Source organism: Rhipicephalus microplus, chromosome 8, assembly GCF_043290135.1.
Source record: "Rhipicephalus microplus isolate Deutch F79 chromosome 8, USDA_Rmic, whole genome shotgun sequence".
NCBI lineage: Eukaryota > Metazoa > Arthropoda > Arachnida > Ixodida > Ixodidae > Rhipicephalus > Rhipicephalus microplus.
In genome coordinates this window covers 20078060-20105040 of record NC_134707.1, presented here as the reverse complement: position 1 = coordinate 20105040, position 26981 = coordinate 20078060, and the positions used below count along the sequence as shown (strand labels likewise).

General features: G+C 43.6%; 1 protein-coding gene across 1 annotated transcript; it reads right to left on the bottom strand.

The window, feature by feature from the left end:
* Window positions 1-12734: 12734 nt before the first annotated feature.
* Window positions 12735-26564, bottom strand: LOC119165728 (chymotrypsin-2). Its single transcript, XM_075871236.1, has 9 exons — window positions 26466-26564; window positions 23800-23884; window positions 22352-22385; window positions 20894-20967; window positions 19675-19772; window positions 18342-18483; window positions 15232-15346; window positions 13448-13587; window positions 12735-13044 (listed from the first exon to the last, which is right to left on the bottom strand). Exons 2-9 carry the CDS (start codon window positions 23860-23862, stop codon window positions 12835-12837), a joined length of 876 nt encoding a protein of 291 aa, XP_075727351.1. The 5' UTR covers window positions 23863-23884; window positions 26466-26564; the 3' UTR covers window positions 12735-12834.
* Between the last annotated feature and the right edge of the window lie 417 nt (window positions 26565-26981).

The following is a 26981-nucleotide window of genomic DNA, read 5'->3' as shown; positions in this document are numbered from 1 at the left end:
AAGGACTTGAATATTTACAGGACGATCAGCTTGGTCTCTGTAGTATACAACCTATTTATAAAGGTAATTGCTAACAGAGTAAAAAACAAACATAGAATTCAATCGACCAAAGGAAGAAGCACAATTTTGAACAGGCTACTCAACAATCGACCACATTCATACTATCAATCAGGGAATGGAGAAATGCGCAGAATATAACCAACCACTATACGTAGCCTTCATAGATTAAGAGAAGACGTTTGATTGAGTAAAAATATCAGCCATCATGCAGACACTGCGGAATCAGGGCGTCAATGAAGTACATATAAACATCCTGGAAGAAATCTACAGGGAATCAACTGCTACCATAGTGCTTCATAAAGAAAGCAATAGAACACCAATCAAGAAGGGTGTAAGGCAGGGGGACACAATCTCCCCAATGTTATTTACCGCATGCTTACAGGAGGTTTTCAGAAGCCTAGAATAGGAACACTTAGGGATAAGAGTTAATGGAGAGTACCTTAGTAACCTTCGCTTCACCGATGACATTGCATTGCTCAATAACTCAGGGGACGAATTGCAACTCGTGATTGCGGAGTTAAACAAGGATAGCAGAAAAGTGGATCTTACAATTATTCTGCAGAAAACGAAAGTAATGTACAACAACCTCAGAAGAGAGCAGCGCTTAGAGATAGGTAATTGTGCACTTGGAGTTGTAAAAGACTATGTCTACTCAGGGCAGGCAATAACCGCGGAATCGAACCACGAGATTGAAGAAACTAGAAGAATAAGAATGGGGTGGAGCACGTTTGGCAAGCACTCTCATAATATGACATGTAGATTGCCACTATCACTTAAGAGGAAGGTATATAACAGCTGTATCTTGCCGGTACTTAGCTACGGAGCAGAAAGCTGTAGAGTTAAAAAGAGGGTTCAGCGTAAATTGAGGACGTCGCAGCGAGCAATGGAAAGAAAAATTGTAGGTGTAACCTTCAGAGACAAGAAGAGAGCAGAGTGCATTAGGTAACAAACGGGGGTTAAGGATATCATAGCTGAAATCAAGAAGAAGAAATGGACATGGGCCGGGCATGTAGCGCGTAGACAGGATAACCGCTGGTCATTAAGGGTAACTAATTGAACTCCCAGAGAAGGCAAGCGAGTTAGGGGGAGACAGAAGGTTAGGTGGGCAGATGAGATTAAGAAGTTCGCGGGTATAATTTGGCAGCAGCAAGCACAGGACCGCGTTAACTGGAGGAACATGGGAGAGCCCTTTGTCCTGCAGTGGACGTAGTCAGGCTGATAATATATATATATATATATATATATATATATATATATATATATATATATATATATATATATATATATATATATATATATATATATATATATATATATATATATATATATATATATATATATATATATATATATATGTATATATATATATATATATATATATATGTATATATATATAAGGGAAAGAAGTGTATACCTAAGGGCTCGTTTTTCCGTGTTTTTAACACAATAATAATGAGATATAACAGACAGTAATGCCAAGGAATGTACAGGGGAAGTTATTAACATTATTGGAATGTAAATAAGAAGAAAGAAAAGTGGATGAAAAAACTACCAACTGTAAGCAGGAATCGAACGAAGGTCGTAGGTTCGATTCCTGCTTAAAGTTGGTAGTTTTTTCATCCACTTTTCTTTCTTCTTATTTACATTCCATTAATGTTAATAACTTCCCCTGTACATTCCTTGGCATTACTGTCTGTTATATCTCATTATATATATATATATATATTGTCACGAGCGGTTGCAATGCACGGCGCATACAGCGCGAATGAACATTCAGACAAAAGGTGAAGAAGGAAGACGACGTTGGGTGTGCTGTCTCGAGACCCCTTGTGGAAGTAAACGCGAACCATCCAGGCTCGCCTGTTTTTCAACCTTTTCGTGTACTTCTTGCGTGTAACATTTGGTGGAGCTGTGCTGGGTACCTCCCACGACCTACGACGGAGCCGTCAGCACCAGAACTTCGTAGAAGCCGTCGCCTTGCCGGACTTTCGCCATCGCGCCCCGACATGTCTCTGGAGCAAAATGACCCCCTCAGCAATGCCTCGGCAAGACCACCGCTGTATCAGCATTACCGAGAGCCACGGCCGTTCTCAGCAAAGCCAGGGGAAGACTTCGATGAATGGCTGACCCATTACGAAAGGGTAAGCCAATGCAACAACTGGAACCCGGCCAGCCAGCTCAGGCATGTCGTTTTTTATTTGACGGACACGGCCCTGGTTTGGTATGAAAACCACGCCGACACGCTTACTACATGGAGCAGTCTTATTGAAGAAATGAAGAAGTGCTTTAGCGACTCGGACACTAAGAAGAAACGAGCGGAAACAGCTTTAGCTCAGAGAGCTCAGGTGATCGGCGAGACTTGCACGACATATATTGAAGAAGTTCTCAAGCTGTGTAAGACCATGGACTCTCGAATGCCCGAGGAAGATAAAGTGGGACACCTTTTAAAAGGTATTGCGGAAGACGTCTATAACTTCCTCATTGGAAAAGACAACCTGAACACCGTATCAGACGTGATTCGGCACTGCCGCACATTCGAGGCGCTGAAAACTCGCCGAATCACGCCGAAGTTTGGACGGCTAGCCAATGTCACGACTGTGGCCAGCGTTGACGCGAGTCCGCAGACAGACCTCTCAGCTACCATTCGGCAGATTGTCCGTGAGGAGCTCCTGCGGCACGAAGAACAAACGCGTTATGCGGAGCCGCGTTGCGCCTCCGTCGCTTTCCGAGACGCCGTCTGCGCATCTCCTCCGGCTACTTGGCAGCATTCGGTGAATGCTGCGGATTGTAACAGCTACCGACACGACCCGCATTATGGCCAGACCGAACAACGCCATTACGACTCGATTGATCGGCGTTTTGATCAGCATCCACGCGACGTTCGCCCACGAAGACCCAGCACTGCCTACGACATCCAAGGGGAGGGGATGAGTTACTCTCAGCCTGTGGCCGCTGTGGAATATTTCAATCAGCGTCCGGAAGTTCGCCCTCTGCCCGTGTGTTACAACTGTGGCACGCCTGGCCACATAGCTAGGTATTGTAACCGACGTCGGGCATTCAGCAATGGACAGTCGGGATCGTTTATGCAACACGGTGGTCGTGCAATGGACACTAATAGGCCAGGAAACACCACTTTTGAAGGCTACTTCCGAGAAGAAAGAAGCCGTCACTTCCCTCTGGACAGCTATTCTGGAGAACAAGAAAGGTATCGAAACCGTTACCGCTCTCCTGCCTCCGAACGTACTCTGACACCACCACCAGCTTTCCGAGCGTCTCGATCTCCATCTCCCAGACGGCGTGTGACGTCATCATCTCCTCGACGCCGCTTCGCGTCACCACCGCCGGGAAACTAGCCAGCGCGGCCGATGGAGGTGAGGTCGCTGGAAAATCTTTGCTGCCGACTCGGATACCTCCACCTATCTTCATGCTGAAGAATAAGGTTAATGTACTTATTGATGGCGTTTCTACCATGGCTTTAGTCGACACGGGAGCAACTGTTTCTGTCATGAGTGTGGTGTTCAAAAATCTGCTGGGACGCAAGGTTATGTTTCATTGGGACCACAGCACAAGCTTTCGTGGAGTGAGTGGGGACTCATTATACCCGGTTGGTGTGTGTAACGTGGATGTCTCCTTGGGTGGTCAAACCTTTAACACTGAGTTTACCGTGCTTCCGCGTTCCACACACGATGTAATTCTCGGCATTGACTTTTTGAAATTGTGTGGCGCCAATGTTGACTGCCGAACAGGAGAACTCAGTATTTGCGGAAGTGTGTCCTCTGCGCTCTTAGAAGAATCATCCCAGCAAGAGAGTGTGTTTTGTGTTTCTGAAGACACTGTTGTGCCCGCTTTATCCGCGATGCGCGTTCCTGTTGTTTGTTCGTCTTCTGTTAGTACTTCGTTCGATGTTGCGGTGGAACCGGTCCATAGAAACTGTCTTAAGAAAAATGTGTTGGTTCCGTATTGTATGGTTTCAGTTACCGATGGATGCGCAGGGCTATGGACGCTAAATTGCTCCACTGAAGCCGTAGTGCTGTCTCAAGGCCTAAAACTTGCTACGTTTCAGGGAGAGTCATTTATACCTATGGCAGTGCTTACAGAACTACCGGATACAGCACAAACCAGTGTCTCGCACACCGCAAACGAACACATGCTCGGAATGGTAGCTACATCGCTCAGTGACCATGAACGTCGTGTTTTGATGGCCCTGCTCTCGAAACACTCTTCAATATTCGACTTTGCACAGCACGACGGCCCCACATCGATTCCTGCATCCCGTACTCGCCATCGCATCAACACAGGATCCGCTGAACCAATTCGTCAAAAAACCATATCGTGTGTCCTCTGCGGAGCGAAAGATCATCAGCGCTCAAGTCGAAGAAATGATGGGTAAAGGAGTAATTCGGGAATCGTCTAGCCCTTGGGCAGCTCCAGTAATACTGGTGAAGAAGAAAGACGGCACGTGGCGATTCTGTGTCGATTACCGTCGCCTAAATGCCGTTACTAGGAAAGACGTATACCCACTCCCACGAATTGACGACGCCATCGATTGCCTCTTTGCGGCTTCTTACTTCTCTTCTGTGGATTTACGATCAGGTTACTGGCAAATCCCTATGCACCCGGATGACAGAGAGAAGACCGCTTTTGTAACGCCCGATGGACTATTTGAATTCAACGTGATGCCTTTCGGGCTTTGTAACGCCCCCGCAACGTTTGAAAGGTTCATGGACACTATACTTCGCGGTTTGAAGTGGGAAGTTTGTATGTGCTACCTAGACGACGTTGTGATCTTCGGCCGAACATTTCGTGAGCATAACGAGCGCCTGGACTTGGTACTGAACTGCTTGAGGAAGGCCGGCCTTGTGCTTAATTCTAAAAAGTGCCATTTTGGTGAACGACAGACACTTGTGCTGGGACACCTGATCGACAAAGAAGGTATACGACCAGATCCACAAAAGACAACAGCTGTGGAGGCATTCGAGGCACCTCGCTCTGTGAAGCAGCTACGAAGTTTTTTAGGGTTATGCTCCTACTTTCGCCGTTTCATTCCCAAATTTGCTGACATAGCTCATCCGCTCACATGCCTTCTCCAAAAAGGTGTTCCTTTCGAGTGGAGCTCGGAATGCGACTCATCGTTTCGGCAGCTAAAGCTACTGTTGACGTCCCAGCCTATTCTTCGCCACTTCAATCCGTCATCACCGACAGAAGTTCATACCGATGCTAGTGGTGTTGGCATTGGCGCCGTACTAGTTCAGCGTGTCGGCGACAGCGAGCATGTGATATCGTACGCTAGCCGCTCATTGAGTCGCCCCGAGCGCAACTACACTGTCACCGAACAAGAGTGTCTGGCGGTCGTCTTCGCTGTGCAACGGTTTCGATCGTATCTCTACGGGCGCCCCTTTACTGTCGTCACGGATCATCACTCTCTATGCTGGCTTGTGAATCTTCGGGATCCCTCTGGTCGACTAGCACGCTGGGCGCTCCGTCTGCAGGAGTATGATTTCGTTGTTTCCTACAAGAGCGGCCGGCGACACGCTGATGCTGATTGTTTCTCTCGCCTGCCACTCCCAACGACTGAATGTGACGCGGACAACTTTGATGAATACATCGCTTTTGTGTCCACGGGATTTCCGGATATGGATACCTTCATATCAGAGCAGAGGAAAGACGACAGCTTACAGCCGCTATTCGCGGCCGCGCGGGAGTCCGCTGCAGACAATCGTTTTCGCTTACGTGACGGCGCCCTATATAAGACGAACTTCTCGGCTACCGGTGCGCGCTACCTTTTGGTTGTCCCCAAGAGCCTTCGCAGTCACGTATTATCTGCCATGCACGACGAACCAACTTCCGGACATCTTGGATGCACAAGAACACTCTACCGTGCTCAGGAACGCTTTTATTGGCCCCGGATGCGCAATGATACCGAACGGTACGTCGCCAGCTGCACCCAATGTCAGCGTTACAAGCGACCAACTGACGCGCCGTCTGGTCGCCTTCAGCCTGTTTCGCCTCCTAGCACCCCCTTTGAGCAAGTTGGTATAGATCTTCTGGGCCCTTTTCCGCGATCCACAGACGGCAATCGTTGGGTCATCGTTTGCGTAGACCACTTAACCCGTTATTGTGAGACGGCAGCACTGCCGTCGGCCACAGCAAAAGACGTTTCCATCTTCTTGCTGTTTCAAGTTATCCTCAGACACGGACCTCCTCGCATCGTAATCAGCGACCGTGGGCGGCAATTTACCGCGGATGTTGTCGAAGAGACCCTTCGTCTGTGCTCATCAAGCTTCCGCCATTCCACTCCATACCATCCACAGACTAATGGTCTAGTGGAACGCACGAACCGAACGCTTGCCAACATGCTGTCCATGTACATCGACTCCGCGCACAAAAACTGGGACACAATTTTGCCTTTCATCACCTATGCTTTCAACACCGCAAGACATGAGACCACTGGTTACTCACCTTTCTTTCTCCTTTATGCTCGTCCACCACGCTATAATCTTGACACTATGCTTCCCTACTCTGCTCATCACAGTGAGCCGATCAACGAGATTCTCTGTAGAGCAGAAGAAGCGCGACGCCTCGCTCGGCTACGCACCGTCACCTCGCAAGACCGGTCAAAGATCCGCTATGACGACCGTCACCGACATGTTCACTTCAATCCTGGAGATCAGGTGTGGCTCTGGACGCCTTTACGGAAACGTGGCCTGTACCAGAAATTTCTCGCTCACTATGTCGGGCCCTACGTTATCCTCGAACGCCTCAGTGAGGTCAACTACCGCATAGCACGGCTCACAAGCACTGGACGGCGCTCGGCTAAAACAGAAGTGGCGCACGTCGCTCGCATGAAGCTATGCAATGCACGAACCACTGAGTGACTCGCCCGGCGGGCTTCGTCTGCCAACGGGGAAATGTCACGAGCGGTTGCAATGCACGGCGCATACAGCGCGAATGAACATTCAGACAAAAGGTGAAGAAGGAAGACGACGTTGGGTGTGCTGTCTCGAGACCCCTTGTGGAAGTAAACGCGAACCATCCAGGCTCGCCTGTTTTTCAACCTTTTCGTGTACTTCTTGCGTGTAACAATATATATATATATATATATATATATATATATATATATATATATATATATATATATATATATATATAGTGATTTTGCTTCTACTACAATAAATGTTCAGGGGAAGACTGAAGCTTGAAGCAACAAAAATCTTGAGAACAGAAGCAGTCACTGGAGGAGATGTTTCGACAAGAGAACTTTTTCGAGGCAGTGACTTGAAGGCATAAAGAAAAGTTGACGCCTTGAAGATGACAACAACAGTTAAGAAGTGAAAAGCCCTTGTCGAAAATTTTTGCTCCAGGGTTGCATCGTGGCGTCGTTTTTAGTAGGTAATGATTTTATAACTTGCGCGCACTTGCGTGTTTTCTGAAAAGCTTACAATGCACAAGCTACCTTTCATTGAAGGCTATTTTATTCTTCCTCGAGCAGATTAAATGGATCCGGGCTGTGATAACGGATGTGAAAAAAGCCGGGCGTGTTTAATACATGCCTCGCGACTTCATGTGCGGGCATATTATTCTTAGTTGCTGCGTCTCATCTCTATCGGGCCTACGCCAATTCGAGACTACTCGCCTCTGCCGCATGTGCCTTGGGCTTTCTCTTACTAACAGCCTCTCTTGATCCATCTCATGGGCCAACAGTACTGCATGCGAGCGTTGTGGCCACTGATGAAAACATTTAGCAAATTTCGTGTTAGTACCCTCAATATCGTTCTCCGAGGTAATCCCTCGCAGCAGTGTGCGCATGGCAGGACGACCAGCCGCTTTTTGGGGAGTCAATCTTGGAAACCCAAAAAGACCAAACTTTGTGGCTGAAAATGATAAAAGCGCTTTCCATTTTTACATGCGTGTGACGTGCCTCACTCACTCAATGATTGTGACTCTGCTGCGTTTGTGTGTGCGTTTTTAATTTCATCCCTCCTTCTTTCATTCCTCTCCTCTCTATTTTTCTGTCTCTCAATACACCTTCACTAGTGCTGGATAGTCACCCATACAAATATTTGTTTTTCGGGTAAACTCTATGCCTTTCAACATCACATCTCTCTCCCTCTTTTTAACACTCAACACATTTCAGTGAGCATGGCAAGCCAATTAGCCTGACCATTCATTAGAGGCTTGAATATTCGCGGGTAAACATATTGACACAGAAAGCAAAACTTTCAGAGTGGCAGAGGTTTAGGAAAACGTCAAAACCACCCTCCGAGCAGCACCACCGACCGCGAATGCTGTTATTCCGTCAAGCATAACCTTCGAGTTTAAAATATACGTCATGTCATCACTCGTTGAAAAGAACATAAACCTAAGAATAAATGTATGACCTAGATGATGCGTAGCGTGTGTCATCATAACAAATCGAATCACTCTAATTGACGCTGGTATTGTCATGAAGTTTAGTCGCTCCAGGTGTGAGTGTAGAAACACATTTTTTTCGTAGTGCAAAAAAAAAACAGAAAACAAAATATTTCTTCATAGTGCAACGCATGTGTTTTTACGTCTTCTGTTGTAAGCTTTCTTTGAAATCTATCGTAATTTTTTACTCGAAATGCTGACTTCTATGCGAGAGCGAATGAAGAGGCTTAGAGTTTTCTTGACATATATAAAACTTTCATGTGTACTTACGGCAACTTTCCAGATGAGTGCGTGTTATGCTGTGTGCAATAAATATTGGGAAACTTAAATGTCCGCATGAAGAGACGCTGGTTTCGGCTATTTATGTCTCAGGCTCGCAAATTCACACCTGCGGCTATGACCTTGGCACATAAGTCAATGAGAACAATACTACTCACATGTCAGTTTCGACTGACCGCTTTAATAAAACGCGGGCAGTTTGGACAAAGCTTCTGGAAAAAAAGATAAAGCGCCTTTGCGGGAGGCATTCGCGAACTTGTGAAATGGAGGGACGGAGACTTAAAGTGTACGCGTAATTGCTGATGTTCACTTCAATGGCATTTCAGATAGTGTGTCACACTTGTGTTAAGTTAGGTGTTATACATACATACATACATACATACATACATACATACATACATACATACATACATACATACATACATACATACATACATACATACATACATACATACATACATACATACATACATACATACTGCCTAGAACATACATGCAGTCTACATACATAGTTATTTTAAAAAGATAGCGTTGCTCTGATTGGCTCTAAAGAACAATGTCATTTTAAGGCAGTCCTCAGCAATTATTAATTGGGTCGTTATGATCCCCGCATGAGAGCGAGGCTTGCTAAGACACATACCGTTAAAGTATTCCACTGTGTTGGTGATTTTTCAGTCATTTAGGGTGCAGAACAGTGTGACACAAGGCAGTACGCCAATGAGATGTCTAGGAATTTTTTCGAGAGTGCAACTAATCTGCAGCTGATGACGGTGTTCCCTGAGAATAAAAAAATTACATTTTTCGACCTAGAGCTTATGTTTCTGCAGGGACACGTGTGGTAGTATTCGCACACGCAGACATCCGTCTGAACAGACGCTAGTTACGGCTGTTTATGTCTCAGGCTCGTCAATTCACACCTGCAGCAGTGACCTCGGCGAGTGAGTCACTGAGAACAATACTAATCCGATGTGAGTTTCGACTGACCGCTTTAATGAGACGTGTACAGCTGGAACAAAGCTTTTGGTAGAAAAGATGAAACACCTTTGTGGGAGGCGTTCGCGTACTTGTGAAATGAAGGGAAGGGGACTTTGGCTGTGCAAATAATTGCTCATGTTTACTTTAATGGCATTTCAGATAGTGTTTCACACTCTTGTGAAGACAGTTATACATGCATACATACATACATACATACATACATACATACATACATACATACATACATACATACATACATACATACATACATACATACATACATACATACATACATACATACATACATACATACATACATACATACATACATACATACATACATACATATTTATGTATGTGTATATGTATGTATGTGATTAAGACGAAATTCTAAAAATCTCATCGGCATGCTGCCTTCTGTCACACTCTTTTGCACTATCAATGGCTAAAGATTGTCAAAATATCGGAATATTTTTACAGTATGTGCCTCAGCAAGCCTCGATTGATGCGTGTAACATAACGAGCCAATAAAATATCACTAACGCCTGTTTTGCTGTTTTGCTGTAAAACATGCTGTTTTATCTCATCTAGGATTTGGCTACCTTGTTAAGGTAGCCTTACCCTCAATGAATTTAAAAACATGTCTACTCGAGGCATTCGTCGGTGATATTTTATTAGCTCATTACGATGAACATAATACACGAGGAGCATACATGATGGGCATCATTGTCAATGTTTTGCAATCGCCAATTTCGTTAACGAAGTTAATGGACTTAAGAAAGTAGCCTTTTCTGATAAACTGCTCTCAGGCATAGTAGAGTCACTTCTGAATTAATTGAATCAGGGGAAGAATGCACAGCATGCATCTCAGGAGGAGCCAAAGCCGAAAGTTTCTGCCAATCCTTAAGTGCGCAAAGTTTCGCACTGCTTAAATATCATTGAAGAAACTGTGGTGAAGGTTGTTTCACGAAAGCTAATTATGAACGATGTTTGAAAATCGGGTGCAGTAAGAAGCAAGCAAAAATGTTCGTAGAATGTATTATAGGTATTGTGTATCACATTTTTTTACCATGTGGCCGATACTACGTCGGTTAGACGGGGCTTTGCCTGAATGATTGCTTTAGGGAGCACACAAATCTCATCCGCGGATCAGCGGGCATTCACCTGGCAAGTCACTGTGCGCATTGTGGGTGGAGCTCAAAGTTTGATAAATGCCAAGAAATGCCAAGATATATAGACAAAAGGGCAACTTAAGTACAACCAGCGTTTTTGATTTTCCAAGCAAAAACTGAATATGTAGGTGCCTCGTCCGTTAATCTGTTCGACAATGAATACAAATATCGTTTCAGGTAAATTGTCATTTCAAGATTTGAGTAAGACATTGGGGTACATGTGCCATCTTTTTAATTTTTTGTGTGTGTGTAAACTCCGCGCCCTCTTGACTGTGTATGTACAATCCCACCATCTGTGCAATTAAATTGTTGTAATTATGGGCACTGTCCTATCTGTCTTCTTTCTGAAACGTTTACTGCACACTAAGAAATAAGGCAGCTCACTATCGCTGAAGAGAACCAGGATATTTTATTGAATTTAGAGGCAAGAAAGAGGTGATAGACTTAGCATAGGTATTCTCAGAAACTGAACGGCAGTTTACGTGTGTCCTCCAAGAGCAAAGTCAATAAAAGCTGCACGGAGCCAATACTTAGCTAAGTGCAGAAACTTGCCGACTCAGGAAATGCTTATACTTCACTTGGGAATGACAGAGCAAGCCATAAAAATAAAATATTAAGAGAATTTTTCCCTATTTTAAGAAAATCGTAAAATAACCAGACGTACTTGGAAAAGGAACAAGAATGTAACAGGGTGCTTTTTTTACTAGAACAATTTGGTGATAAATGAACGAAGCAAAATTGTTACCAAGACTAACTTTGTTCTCAACCAAATCATCCAGGAAACGTACGGTGACACTATGGAGTACTTACCCAAATATTTTATAAAGTATGCTTCCTGGCAAATCTCTTATTAAGAGTACAGATGACATGACAAAGAAGAGACAAGAGAAACCGGCTGACACGTACGCAGTCTCTATCGTTTTGTTAATGTGGGAACCTTTCTCTGTATCCCTCCTCATTTTAGTGCAAACAAATGGAAGCTGCACTTCTCTTAGACATTGTCACACTAGTGCACAGGGTCTCTAGTCTTTAAAACAGAGACGAGAATAATCAGCGATACCTGATCAACTGGGTTTGCGTGGCAGAAAATGCCGTAGTCACCCTACACTGGAGACCCAACTGTGATTCCATGATACTTACTTGGGAGTAACAAAAACTCGAATGGTCCCTCATTTACTCAAATTAGACGACTGGAAAGCAAAGCCATCGTTCAGTCACTTAATTCTTAGTACTCCACCACACTTTAAATGCTTAGTTCAGCCAATGCGGTTTTTCATTCGCTCAATGATTTTACGTACCTCACCTAATTATGCACTGCCTACCTGATAGGCTCACCATTGAACACGATGCAATATCTTGTCATAACATGTTCATGTTCCTGGACACAAAGTGTCGTCATGGTGGTATGATGAAGCCATAGTGACGTCTTTATTTCCTTCCTATGTAGCTTGATAATGATGTAACAAACGCCATATATTCTCTCAATGTGCAATATTATGATGACGTAATATGGGGATGTCATCCCGTGATATTTCTTTGTCATTATGCATGCTGTGCCCATCAGGAGACGGCAGTGTGAGACGCTGGTCAATTTTTGTACTCTATGAGGCATACGAGACACTTCCCTTAGTAAAACTCATTTGATGTCTTTGTGCCTGACACCCGTAGTAGGATATGTAACAAGTACAAGCCTCGGTCTAAAGTGCACGCACACGTCTGACCAATGTCGTTTCAGATCAACACATGCAGTGTGCAATAAAACACCATTTGCATCCTTTCTTCTGGGACACATCCACGACATGGAACACATGCACTGTGAAGGCCACTTGGAAGACAATAGTCGTTGAAATAATTGTTTATTTGAGCAGACGCACACCATCCGGAGTACGGAATGAGTCACCACATTGAAGTGTCGTCATGCGATGAAGTAAGGTCTGCCTCAGAGCATGTACGTCTTTTGCTCACCAAGGGGCTTGTAGCCGGTACTCGAAGATACTCCCCGAGTCAGCCAGTCCACGTAGCCATCCACTCTAGTGTACACCTGCGGATTGAAGATTCCACCACAAGTGCCAGTGCCGTACGAGACAATGCCAACTTGCTGGAAGCGGCCAGTGCCGGTACGAAGCATCAGAGGTCCGCCAGAGTCACCCTGTGTGGAAAGAATAACGAATCAGAATTATGACCTGCCATTCAACTGTGAAATATAAGCCCTGAAATGAACCAATTCCTCAAACAACCTCATGTTTTCTTATCTGTAGGTAAGTATGCAGTATAACCTTAAAGGTGGGAAAGCACAATATCTGATGGTAAACGTAATTTTAAAATAAGCTGGGGAGCCCGGAATAAAGTTTCATACAAGAAATACTGAGAAAAATGCGTTGGTGCATAGTACACTTCAGAGTTAACTCGCATAATGTTGAAAACAGTTGAGGTGAGACACGTTCTGACGCTCTTAGAAGAATGTGGCTAAACTGCTGATGCTCGTGATGACACTGCAGGTGAATGCTCATGTTGAAAGCTTGGGTAGAGAATTCATAGGTGAAGTAACTTACTTTGCACGCACCCCTCCCTACTCTGTTGGCGCAGCATTGATAGACGTCCGAGTAGTCAAGCCTTGAATATAGCAATGAGCATATTATGCTAGGATAAATTGAAACTGTTGTTTGACGAAGAAAGTCTACGCCTTGTCCACCTGTGTAAAAAAGGAAAATAAAGGGTAGCTTTATCAAAAAATTTATCAACTGTAGGGAGGTGCGCACCCTTCAATTCCTCCATCACATTAGCTAAAGTCAAAGATGTCTGTTTGATTTGTAAAAAAAAGAACAAATATTGAAGGGACCGTTTGGAATCACTAAACTCATAAGATTTACAAAGCTTTATAAGTATAGCAAACACGCGTCTGATGCATCCACACATACCGGCTAATTCAGGCCTGCCCGTTAACCTCCCCGTCGCGTACTCGGGAAACGCATACGCGCTCTTTATTGAGCGTCAGCAGCAGGAACTAACAAAAGCAACTTTGACAGATGTGTCCTGTGCTTTTAAAATATATTTTTAGAGCATCGTCCAAAGCAAGTAAAACTGATAGTGTATCTACACCCTCTAGGTATATCTATGCCTTTTTCACTCTATCTGTAATATTTGAGCCTCTTTCACCCTCCCCGTACTGAGTAGCATGTCCGTGATGTGTTGACGACGGCTAATCTCTCTCTTTTTCTAATAATATGTCTATATCTCGATCATTCTCCAGTGGGCTTTTCGGACAGCTTTTAGGTTAGTGTAGTATGTCACTTAGTGACATACTACACTAGTATGTAGTACATTAGTATGTCACGTAGTGACAACTTAGTGTAGTATCCCAATAAATTCTTAGTCGGGCTCGTAGCCAAAGAGAGTGCCTTAGCCCCCCCCCCCCCCCCCCCAGAACTTAAATTTTGAAAGCCGCTAAAAACTTTTTAGCTGCAGGCTGGTTCCTACAGGTCGCATCAGAGAGCCTGTCGTATAGTGTCTGCAACAAACGCTACCGTCATAAAGTGAGGGCTATGTCGTGGTTGCTTTCTTGACTAAAGTTTTTTTTTTTTTGCGCACACAAGAAAAGAAACGCAAGATGCCTTAAAGCACCTGCCACTTCTAGAACTAACAATGAGGTTTCGCAAAGGCAACGTTATTGGTGCGTGCAAGCGTTTCGATCTAATCAATAGCTCGAAACGAACCACATAAACCTTACTTTGGGTGTGATTGTATCGATTCTCTAAATTACTTCGGTGATTTGTTTCGGTACCTCTAGACTCGGCTTTTAACACCAACACTGATCGCACAGTTGACTTTACTTTATGCTTTAATTGGGTTGTTCACTTGGGTGCTTTCTATATTAACAACGAATAGGGGTACAATGCTTCAAAAGTGACCATGAAATAAACACAAATTCGCCGTTCTCCTAAATATTGGCCCTAGACTCTACATGGCGTTTTATCAGGAGAATCAAGGCGACAAAAACGTGTGGAACGTGGCGTAATCTGATGGCGGCTGCTTGGCCCAAACGAGACCTTTGGTTTTGTTTAAGCACAGTCGCTGCGATCATTCACCGATGCAATCGCCTCATTTGTGGTAAAAGTACTGTTTTTAGGTGGTATCCTGCATTCGTTCCCTTGGTAGAACTGATCTCTCCGCATGAAGCGAGCACTACAACTTGTGCACGTTGATGAAATGCTTTCCCTCATCTCAGGCATGACATATTAATTTAGTTGCTCTCTGAAATAGTTTCAGTACACTCAGGTTGTGTGTGTTACGACACAACTTATCCTGTGAGCACTTCTTCCTGTTAAGGAAATCTTACCGTAGTAAAGAGATCCCCATCCAGACACGATGGCATTTTTGTTGACGAGTGGCACACGAGTCATAGGCAAGCAGATGGGTGTGACTTCTTTGCTAAATTGGAACGCATATTTCACCTGCAACCGAGAAAAATGCCAGCACTCAGTGCAGCCATAATCTTTTCTTGCTTCGGGGTGTTATAATTACATTCGAACTTACTGCGTGTTATCTCTTAATTGTGTATTTGTATTACCTCTTTTCTATTTTAAATTTTTTCTGCATCGAATTTTTTCTCCTGTTTCTTGTGTACAAACCATTTTTGCCTTACAACTGCCTAACCTCAATTTCAACTTGAACTTCCAACCTCTTTTTCTCGCCAAAACACTATAGTAAAGTGAAGGAAAGCCAATTTTGTTTCCTTTGCGAAAACATGGCAAATTCCGAACACTAAGAAAATTAGAGGACCATAAAGCTTCGCCTCTAGGAGTTGAGTACAAAAGCGATGCCATGTTCCTAGTGCGTACTTCAAACACTTAGTGCATAAAACCTGTTGTAACTTGCTATGTACCCACTACGTAGCCTAAAATAAACGAGCGTAATAGTGCGTGTGCTTTCTGTAATGGGTGACCACCTTCAAACCACGAAGGTAATCACTTGTTCCGATGACCACTGGCAATTTGCGCTCGTACCACGCACTATTACTGCAATACTTCACGTAGCAATGTGAAGCATCTATACAGGACGCATGTGTTCGTAAACCTTGAAAGATTCTTTCACTGAATTTTTACGCAGAGGAAGTTCTTTTCACTGTATTGACAAGCAGATGCGCAGCCTTGTGGTAGAAGATTCGTTCTCCACGCAAACGACACGTGATCGATCCTCACTAAGACCCGAAAAACCCTGGTTTGCTCCCCACAATGATCCGGAATTTTTTAATATGTACTTTGTTTGCATCGTTCTCAACTTTTCGGTAAGCATTAGGTGATGACTTTTCGCTCACAGCCACTGACGCCAATGCTGGTCTGAAACTTTAACGCTATCGCGTTATCACAATAGCACGTCCGATGAACCAGGCATGTTTAACGAGGCCTTGAGCAGAACAATCGCAGCGTGAGTGCTTTGTACAGATGCATCACCAGCAAGGTTAAAGCCTGTGGCCTCTGTGTTATTTACTGAGTTAAAGGCGAATAAACAATAATTCATCTATCCGAACGTCTTCATTTAGGTTCAAGAGAAAAAAAAAACAGAAAGAACTTTGAAAAGTGTTTAACAGACTTGACCATCATCCATTGTCAGGGAAGGATCTTACAACATCGGCGGAAAATGTCCTCAGCACAGATCTCGAGGGAATTTTTACATGTCTGGTGCAAAACTGGTCTCAGAGATAGACTTCAAGGGCCGTTCATCGCATTATTGTCCTTTTTTCATTATTTTCTTCCGCATTGTTTTAACGCCTTTCTCTAGTGACCTTTAATCCACTTTAAACTTCCTCCCAGCAAAAGGTAGCCAGCAGGCCTGATAACTACCATTTCTTGCGTCTTTTTTCCCTCTACTTCCCAAGAGTTTATTTTAAAGTCTCTCGGAATTTTTGATTAAGTCTCAGTGAGTAGCCTGCTATTCGGACTAAGCGTGGCCTACGCATAGCAGTTGTGGAGATGTTGCTGTGCATTCTCGTCTGTGAGGTAAACAATGACGTCATGACTGGCACAACGAGTCGTGCACTTCGCTTTTCTGTTTTGAGATTGTTCTTGAGCTCGCTCCAAAACCGCACATGCTCTTTCTTTCTCTGATGCATAGGTCTCACTGTCCCATATGGGAGGACAAAATAGTATTTGCGCGTCTTTTTCCGCACTTGTACCTACTCTGCAAATGTGAGTCATGCTGCAGAATATTGTGCGCACACAAACCGACGTAATTTGCTACCTCTTAGCCATACACAGCTCCGGTATAAGACAATGTTTGTAGTTTAAGAGAATCATATCGGCTAAAATAACTAAGATAGCTTTTCTTTGGAGAAGAGACGCTTGTTGAGCCGTAAATGAAACGCACATAAAAAATTAAGGCAGCCTCACTACAATAAGGCAGGTTTAGGAAATGTGAAAGGAATGTAAAATGCGAGCAGTCAGAAACAACAAAGAGCAGCTGATCGGATTGGTCGCTAAATGCTACAGAGGAGTACGATTTAGTTTTACGTAGAGTTACATCTTCAGGAGTTACATCTAAGTGACATACCGAGCGCCCCATATAAAAGGTGGAACATCATCTATTCATCCACCCATCCATTCATCCATCAATGCGTCTATCCATCCATCCACCAATTCATTCATCCGTTTCATGTCAATTTAATTTGAAGTCCTAAATCTTGAGGGCATGCACAAGGAGTAATTATTAAAATGGGTAATACATCGCGGTTGAAAAGAACGGGCTCAACGTACGAAGGTGAAGAAAATGATATGGGCATGTATTTAATAAATGCAAAAGATTAAAAAATATTTGCAAACATGCAAAAGATTGAAAAAGTCATAAGGTCTCTTTAAATTTTGGTTTTGAAAATTTGGCGCAACAATGAAATACGTGGCGTACCTTTATCGGTTTCGAACAAGCAACACACAGTGACAATTCTACCAACACCAGAGTTGCTAAACAGTATAGCTTGCCCAATTCGCCCCACATTCGCAGGATCTGCCTCCCGCGCATTCGGGGACGCAACGCACTTCATGTTGCACACTCAGCGGAAGTTAGTACTCTCACACTCACAAGGCATAAATACTGCCTCGGTGTCTTCACTGCTTCTTTTTGCGCTCAAAGAAAATGTGCAATGTAAACACCACTTCCGATGAATCAACCTGCATTATAGCTAATAAGGGTTGCAGCGCGAGCACGAATGTGCTAGAAGAAACAGACGAAAGTCGAGGCTCGTAAGGCAAAGAGGACAGCACGAGCAAGAGGACAACACAGCGCTCGGGTTGTCCTCTTTGCCTTCCGTGCCTCGACTTTCGTCTGTTTCTTCTAGCACATTCGTGCTCACGCTGCAACCCTTATTATCATGAATTCAAACCAACTAGCTCAAATCGCCATTCTTCTTCACTGCATTATAGCGGGTGTGCTAGTATGCGGATAGATTTACTGTACCTCAAGGAGGGCTATGTCGTTCACGTGCTTCGTCATGTGGTAACCCTTGTGAATGATCATCTTCGAAGCTTCGACCTTCTTGCCATTACGACGGTCCACACTGCCGTATGTAACAACAACCTTCTGCACGTATATATTGTCCCTGCGCCGAAGTTTTAAAAAATGGCAATTGTTGAAGAAAGGCATTGATGAAAGTGCACCCACATTTACGTGCCAAGTATTGTTTTTTTGCATGAAAAAAAAAAAACGCGTGTTTGGCCCAAGAAACCTAGTTTATCGAAGAACACAAGAAGAGCGTTGTCACTTAACAACATCTAAAGTAAACGCTGCCTTTACTGTTCGTTACTAGTGCCAGTTTCTTGCACCGTTCGTTCAGTTATGGCTTGGAAACGTGCTCGAGCTACACCCCTTCATAGATTTTGGTGAGAAATTGGTTGCACGGTGTTCAAATGCGCAGTCATGTGTGTTAAACTTGGCGATAGACTACGCATCCCTGTGACCATAGTTTTATTTCATTTCAGAGGCTATAACAACACTTCAAGCATATGTGAAGTATTTGCGTACAGTGCAATCATTCGTGTCATGAAGGTAGACGCGCCCAATGAAATGCATTGCATGGTAAGTGGGTGCTTCGACAATGTTGAGCGAAGCGACACATCTAGATGAAGGGATAAGAGACGCGACAAAAAGAACAAGATAACAATATGCTACTCGTTTATTGGTTGAAAAAAGCCTGATAGACCCGCCATTTTAAAACATGTGCAAAACAGGTGCAAAGGCTATCCAAGCTAGGCGACCTCCCCTGCACTTCCCCCGCGAAAAAAGAAAGCGGGGAAAAAAAATTCGGGGCTGCGCTGCAGCATAGTGGTTTCACTTACTGTAAACATTTCCCAGATTACGGGCCATCTGTACGCGCAACCACTTGCTTCAACCGAATGGAAATAGGCGAATGAGTCATATCTCTTAAAAAAAGTTATTGGAAACGACCCCTGGTCCTACACAGAAGAGACGAGCTGGAACATTACGGCAAAACTGCACATGGCCTTTTTTGATGCAACCCTGCAATTTTAACAAATAGTTCAAACATATCACTGCTGCATAAAACTAGCATTTGTTTTCAATAATTAGTTTCTTACCAGATGTTTTTTTTTGCTATTTCACATTAAGTTACTGTCAGCTACCAGTGCCACCGTCGAGAGATGGCGCAACGCGTACATGTCCCCAAGTCCTGCTGACGTCATTCCTGCGACTGTATCGTGCTCGGACTAATGTGTTTGGTCGTCGAGGTCGATTCCACTCTGCCAAAGCCATATTGGATGCCATTTTTACTTACAATACTAGGCAGTGGGCGGCTGTGAGAACGTGGCGCTCAGTAATAATTGTACCACCGCAAGCTCTCGCAGCGTCAGCGTATTTAAGCTCCAGAAACACCTGGCGGGCAGAGAAAACGCAGAACAGTCGTTGAGTTCAAGTCTCATAATCAACTTTTCTGTGGAAGCCGGGAAGACAGGTGAAACCAATGGGGTTGCACAAAAGGTTTTCATCTAAGGAGCGATGTCGTTGATTGTTAACGCCAAATCGTTTGAATGTTTTTATTGACACAAGGAATAGGAGAAGTTGGCTTCTTTACAATGACATGCGCTGCTCCTTGTCACTTGGAGAGAAAATATTTAGTAAAATATAACAATAGGGCACATAATACAAAACCACATGGAGTTTCACACAGCAATGTAGGTTAAGTTTGTACGCAAATAGTGAAGCACGTTTCAAATAGGCAAAATTAGTTTTCATATAGACGCCCCAACTCAATACTGTGTGTGCGTTTTGTGCGATTGTAAAGTATCTCTGTTGCATACACATTTATATCACCTGGAAATAAAGTGCGAAGTATTCATTCACATGTGGTTACATGACTTGCATGTGGACCTTACGTATACCAGAGGTATTAGTAACGTAGCAACTGTAAGATCGCTGTGTATGTTGTTTTATTCTTGTGACTATTTTACAGAGGGTAGAATAAGAGTTCACTGTTCAATATTTTTTGGGCACCTTTCTTTATCTAAGTGGAAGACAAAAACGAGGAAGGAAAGAAACGACACGCTGGTAAACAAAAACGCACCATTCTCTTTGTATAAAAAGGAAAATAACAAGGAACAAGATGGATATAAGAAGTGCGTAATCAAAATTCTAATAAAAAATGCTCCTCATGTATGGTGTGGAAGAGAGAGCGCAAAGACGTCACAATTTTATTCAGTGAATTATTCAGTGAATCAAATCATCTATGGGTAATTCAATACAGTGTCAAAAACAGAGTCAACGTCTTAACGAACAAGACCGCGAGACGAAAAAGCTGCTGTCTTGCATCTTGACATATTTCCAGTCTCTATAACTGACAGTCAAAACAGCAGACATTGCAAACACTTATGCAGTGATAGGCCCTCATTGTACATGCTATAATTGGCATGCCTGTGTTTGCACTTCCGCTGTAATCCGCAAGTGCACGCTAAGTCAGGTCACACATTGCTTAAAATGATTTGGGAATAATACCGTACCATCCACGGATACTGAGTTTCTTTGACTTCAGTGCCATTCACTATCATGGTCTTGTGGAAGGACACACCACAACCTGCAAATAATTTGGTGAGCAGCAGATTATTAGATTATGATGCCCGGAAGACAGACATATTGCTGCGTCCTAGATAATTAACAGGCACCTAATCATGTCTATAATTCTAGAAGCCCCGAGCTGCGCACTTTCGTGCGCAACTTCCTGAGAATTGTTGTGTTTTAATGGCTAACTTGTGTAGCTTCGTCTTTATATCTCTATTTTAGATATGAACAGTGAAGATTTCTGTCATGTTCCTGGCTTTAACGAAGATCTTTAGACTTCTCATTCGAGCTGGATAAGCGGCCAAAAGCGGGCCTTGTAGTTTTTTTTCTTTTGTGATTGCTTATTCGAGCTGTGGATGTGTAAAAATGCAAACTCTCATGTTCATTGAATAAACGAGATCGTAACTATAATTTAATATCTTCAAAGAACAGGTAAAAACATGGTAACAGGCTACAGTGGGCATTTTATTACAACTGGGGAAACATGCTAAAAAAAATTGCCCGCAGCTTCCCTCGGGGGAACACTGAGGAGGATGCGGAGCATATAATTGGTTAACGGGGTGTTAAAGTGCGACTTACTTGGGTCGATGGCTAAATTGGTTAACGTGGTTGTGAAATGGGGTGTTAAATTGCGACTTACTTGGGTCGATGGCTAAATTGGTTAACGTGGTTGTAGGAGGGGGTGTTAAATGAGTGAACACGTACACACGTATGCGAAAGGGCGGCGCTGGTCGAAGGGACGTCGATCATTGTGTTTGTGGATTCGTTGGAATTCATTTCCCCGCGACCTTGGACGTCGACGCGCCGTACAAACCAACCGACGAGCGGCAACTGAGCGAGCGAGCGCCGACCTTGAGTATATATACAGCACGACGGCGCATGCACTGTCAGCTGTTGAATGTTCTCGAAGCGCGACGGCGCATGCGCGTCCACTGGAGAATCAGGAGAATTGTAGATGTCGAACGCGGTGTGTAGAGGAGGAAGGGTGCACAGATGGTGGAGGAGTGAAGCGCGCGCGGTGTGTAGAGGAGGAAGGGATGCACAGATGGTGGAAGAGTGGGCGACGGCGCGACGGCGCATGCGCGCGCGTCAGCTGTCGAATGTTCGAGAAGCGGTGCGGACGGCGCGGACGGCGCACTACAAGGCGCGAGTATAAGATGCTTCCGCATCTAAAAAGCCAAAACAAGAAAAATGCAACTATAACAAAAAGGCAAATAAGTATATTGACAAACGTTCAGCAAACGGTTGCCTGTTATAGCTAGCTCTGTTTTTGTAATGCAGTCCCAATTCCGTTATGTAAAAGCTAGTGAAACCACTTCGGTCATAAAAATTGCTCATTTGCAGGTTGTAAGTAATGCGGCATTTGTAGTTGAACACAAAAAAATGCAGGGGCAACTCGCCTTTAGGATTTAGCGTCACCTTTTGCGCAGACAGCTGAAAAAAAAAAGAATAACGTTGGTGAGGTCGGTAACGTTTGTAGCGCAGCATATACTAATTCAAGGAACATATAGAGGATATAACTGTACTGCTTTAAGCAATTGTTATAGTTGTGGTGTATATGTGTGATAAGTAAATATCAAAAATTCTATATGTACTTATGTACTTATGTACTTGTTTCATTCCCTATACCTTCATTAGATTCTCTGTATGTGGCTTCCTATTCTGCCGGACTCAGCAGCATGCTCTGGCAAATAAACTCCAGCCTCTAGATGCGAGACCACTATCAGAAAGATCATTCTGGGGCATTAGTCCGATGGTTTTGTACATGAACAAGGCCACGAAAGCACTGTTGTGATATTAAGAGTGGGCTTCATGAGCGCCATCACAAGTGCCAAGTCTGTGTTGTGCACTTTGAAGCTAACTTTTCATTGTTATCGTTCTTACTACTGTGTTTTTTACACTTTCTGATATAATGCCTTCCGAATTCTCACTTTCAGGCTACCCAACATGACCAATGCTCAGTTCATCTCCTTGCCTTTTCTCTAAGTTTATTTCTCCCTCTCGATTTATAAGCTAGCTTTCATTAATGTAGTATCAAACAAAGAAACATGCTTTGAAAAACTTATCTTCCATCAAATATTATGCTCCGTTTTATACAAGGAAAGAAGCCGTAAGTGCAATGCACCATCGACAAAGTAGTGTTCAGTAAAAAAATTGAATGAAATAATGAAGGAATGAATGAGATCAAGTTTTCTTACTTAGAATGTTGGTTCCAAAACAAGTAGCTTCCTGGAATCAGCAATAGGCTCACAATATTTCTAACTGTGCAGAAGAAATAGGTTCTTGATGACGTGCGTCATTTCATCTTTGCAGATGAAATGCCTTTTTAGTTTAGTGGTTCAGAGTTTCGTAGAACAAAATATCAATTTTCATTTCACCTCTCAATGATAATATTATAGAAGTTTGTATTTACTACGGTAGTTTTGCACATAATTACTTTATTTAGGCATTATAAGTGCTGGTCAGTAAGGGTAATAGAGTGGATTTGAAGAGAAGGGAAACGCGTGAGACGGCTGCAAACTTGGATAGGATATGTGTTAAGGAAGCTTGCAGAAATGACTTGACTACAAAAATCAGAAAACCAGGTTAGTGTAAAAAAACATGGGAGATACCTTCACTATGCAGCGGCCGGAAGTACTTCTTATGATGATGAGCATACGTTATTTTATTCAATCCTGTATTTATGTCTATACATGATAAAGTTGTTGCCCACTTTATAAAAAGTTAAGAGACACTGTGTAGTTGGTGGCCAAGCATCTCTGCAAAAATGTGCTCAGAATAGCGATTGAACATGTTATTGGGAATCATGTAGTGCAAAAAAAAAATCAAAGAGAAAATTCTGACTTACCCCATGAAGCGTGACCAGGAGAAGGCTCAGCCCTATTAGGGATTTCACTGCTGTCGGAATCATTTTTGTGTCGCACTCTCGGCAGCTACGCATAAAGAGAGAGCTTCTTGATACTGTGCTTTTTATGTTGAGAAAGAAAGTTTGATGTATCTCACAGTACGGAAATATTGGCATGTAAACATCACGCATTCATTGAACTTAAGAAGTTGCTCTAGATCCTTCCACGGTGATTTCGCGAATTGGGGTGTAGGTTATTTTCTGATGCTTCACTTTTAGTGCGTTACAGTAAGACCTGCCTCCTAGGGCTTTGGCGATTCGATTGATTGCTATGGGGGTTTAACGTCTCAAAACCACCATATGAATATGAGAGACGCCGTAGTGGACGGCTCCGGAAAATTCGACCACCTGGGGTTCTTTTAACGTGCACCCAAATCTGAGCACACGGGCCTACAACATTTCCGCCTCTATCGGAAATGCAGCCGCCGCAGCCGGGATTCGATCCCGCGACCTGCGTGTCAGCAGCCGAGTACCTTAGCCACTAGACCACCGTGGCGGGGCCCTCCTAGGGCTTTCCACAATAGCCTAAATGGTCCCCTGATTGATTGATATGTGGGGTTTAACGAACCAAAATCTCCATATGGTGTTGAGAGACGCCGTTGTGAAGGGCTCCGGAAATTCAGACCACCTGGGGCTCTTTACCATGCACGCGAATCTGAGCAGACGGGCCTACAACATTTCCGCCTCCATCGGAAATGCAGCCACAGCAGCCGGGATACGATCCCGGGACCTGCGGGTCAGCAGCCGAGTCCTTTAGCCACTTGACCACCATGGCGGGGGCTAAAAGGTCCAATTTGTCTTTACATGTATTGCGCGTATACCGTAGGTTGTTCGGTGGGATGACCTAACGGCCATGTGATCTGATAACAGTAAATGACGGCAAGGAACATAAAGGGGATATAATTGGAGGCAGTTGTAAACATTGATATATTACATTACATTACATATATTAAACATTACATTAGTAAACATTACATATATTTTTAAAATATGTTCAATATTTAATCGGGCATAATTGTAAATTTTGACTAATCTTGTCTTTAACGAAGAAACCTATCCCTTGCATTTACACTTCTTTCTTTCATGCGACAACCAAAGTCACTTTCGTACTCTTGATATCGTCTCACACGGCCACAGGTAGCCTCACGAATGAGACAATATACATCCCACGGGGACGCGTTGTGGCGATCCACTCGCGCTGCAGAGATACCCCGGCAAAAATGCTAAAGCTTCGTTCTCACTCCTCGAAGAGTCAGTGTCGCCTATTTTTGTACCACCAATCAGGCCACAGGAGAAGCTCCATATGTAAAGCTTTCAACCATTCAATCTATCACTCAATCATAGTATGTTTTCATTCTTCTGCGTAATAAGTTTTCACGCGGCTATCTGCTTTATTTTCGTATTACCACTCGAACTCAGTGCTTCTGTAAAAGGCCATATCGAGATTTAAAGTTCTTGCCATTCTTAGGTATCATGTATGCTTTGCACCACTGTCATAATTTGTACTGGCCAATTGAGGGAACTTCGCTTTCAAAGGTCATGATAAAATTATGAAAGGTACCAAGAAGGTTATTGAAAACATGCATTTTTTGAACATTCTTAAAAGGCACTGAAGTAGAATATTTCGAAATTTTCACCACAGTATTTTTTAACGTCTTCTGAGGTCTAGGGAGACCAATCTTTAGAGTAGTTTACATCAATCTAAATTGACAACTCTGGCCATAACTGATCCCGCAACTTGCACTGGCTCAATAAGAAAGGTTTTGTTCGGTACGCAATAAGCAATATACGATGCCGTCAAATATGAGAAGCCCCAGCACACGTCTTTGAAATGCGTTGACACTCTTGACGGCTGCAAAATGCGTACAGGGTTGCAGAACATTCACATATGAACAGACAGACAGACAGACAGACAGACAGACAGACAGACAGACAGACAGACAGACAGACAGACAGACAGACAGACAGGCAGGCAGGCAGGCAGGCAGGCAGGCAGGCAGGCAGGCAGGCAGACAGACAGACAGACAGATAGATAGATAGATAGATAGATAGATAGATAGATAGATAGATAGATAGATAGATAGATAGATAGCAATCTTGAATGGTATCCCCAAGCACTCTCGGGTGCGCTGAGTCGCACGTTTCACTGGGAAAATTGTGTGACCACTCTTTCAGAAAATACCGTAATGCAAAATGAGCAAGAACGACACGACAGCAGCAGTACTGAGCTTTTTCTCCGTTCCTGTTCCTTGTGAACTACGGTTTTTCTTCAAAAACGTCTGTGCTCTTTGTAATGAATGCGCTTAGCACTGAAGACAAAACCTGTGCTCATTATTGGCGATGTGTCCCACATGTCTAATAGAATAATTGAGGGAAAATGAATAATTACTCTTCTATTTATCCTTGCAAGCATCAATTTATACTTTTTCATGAATGGCTGTCGGTCAGAGCGAGTGCGGCTCGCTCTGATCGACAGAAGGCATTTGATGCCTCAGTCGGTCAGAAGGCATCTGACCAATGAAGGCATTTCAAAGTACTTGTAGTCAACAATTGATTGCTATTACACAATTTAAAGGCCCGCCAAGCCCTCATGACACAGAAAAAATTACCTATGGTTCGTTAGGAGCCAGTGCCGGCTTGAACTATGATCTTTGATGCAGGAGAGTGAACGGTGGATAACGAGCGTGAAGGCTCCCTCAAAGCTTCTTGCTAGCTATTTTACGCTTATAAGTAAATAAAACATGATATGCTTTAGGTAAATCGACAATGAACTCGCTGTTTGACCTGCATTGTGTGAATGATGTCACTCACGGAATAGGATGGAAATCCTATTGATGGAATCTTCAGTGTGACAGCTGCTTCTTATTTTTTGAACGAAACACCTGAAGGAAGGAAGAAAACAAAAGGGGCAAGGCGGAGAGGTTATCCAGACACACCTGCGAAACTATTGCGGTATATCAGCGCCAACGGATGCCGATTTAAATATAGCAATCGTCTTGGATTGCACATAACGTATGGTTTAAGAAGCGCGAAAAATTATTAAGCAGGTCGGCCCTGGAGTTCTTGTTTCTTCGATGCCGCTGGCGTTCTACAGTTAGGCAAGACGTCCTACATCTGCACGTATG

Bases quoted from the DNA above. Each gene is read 5' to 3' on its own strand.
- LOC119165728 (XM_075871236.1), bottom strand. From the start codon at position 23,862: ATGATTCCGACAGCAGTGAAATCCCTAATAGGGCTGAGCCTTCTCCTG. The intron at 20,968-22,351 runs GCGAGTTGCCCC...AATTATTTGCAG, and splicing joins GGTGACGCTAAATCCTAAAG to GTTGTGGTGTGTCCTTCCAC. The intron at 13,588-15,231 runs GTAAGATTTCCT...TTTTTTACACAG, and splicing joins ATGGGGATCTCTTTACTACG to GTGGACAAGGCGTAGACTTT.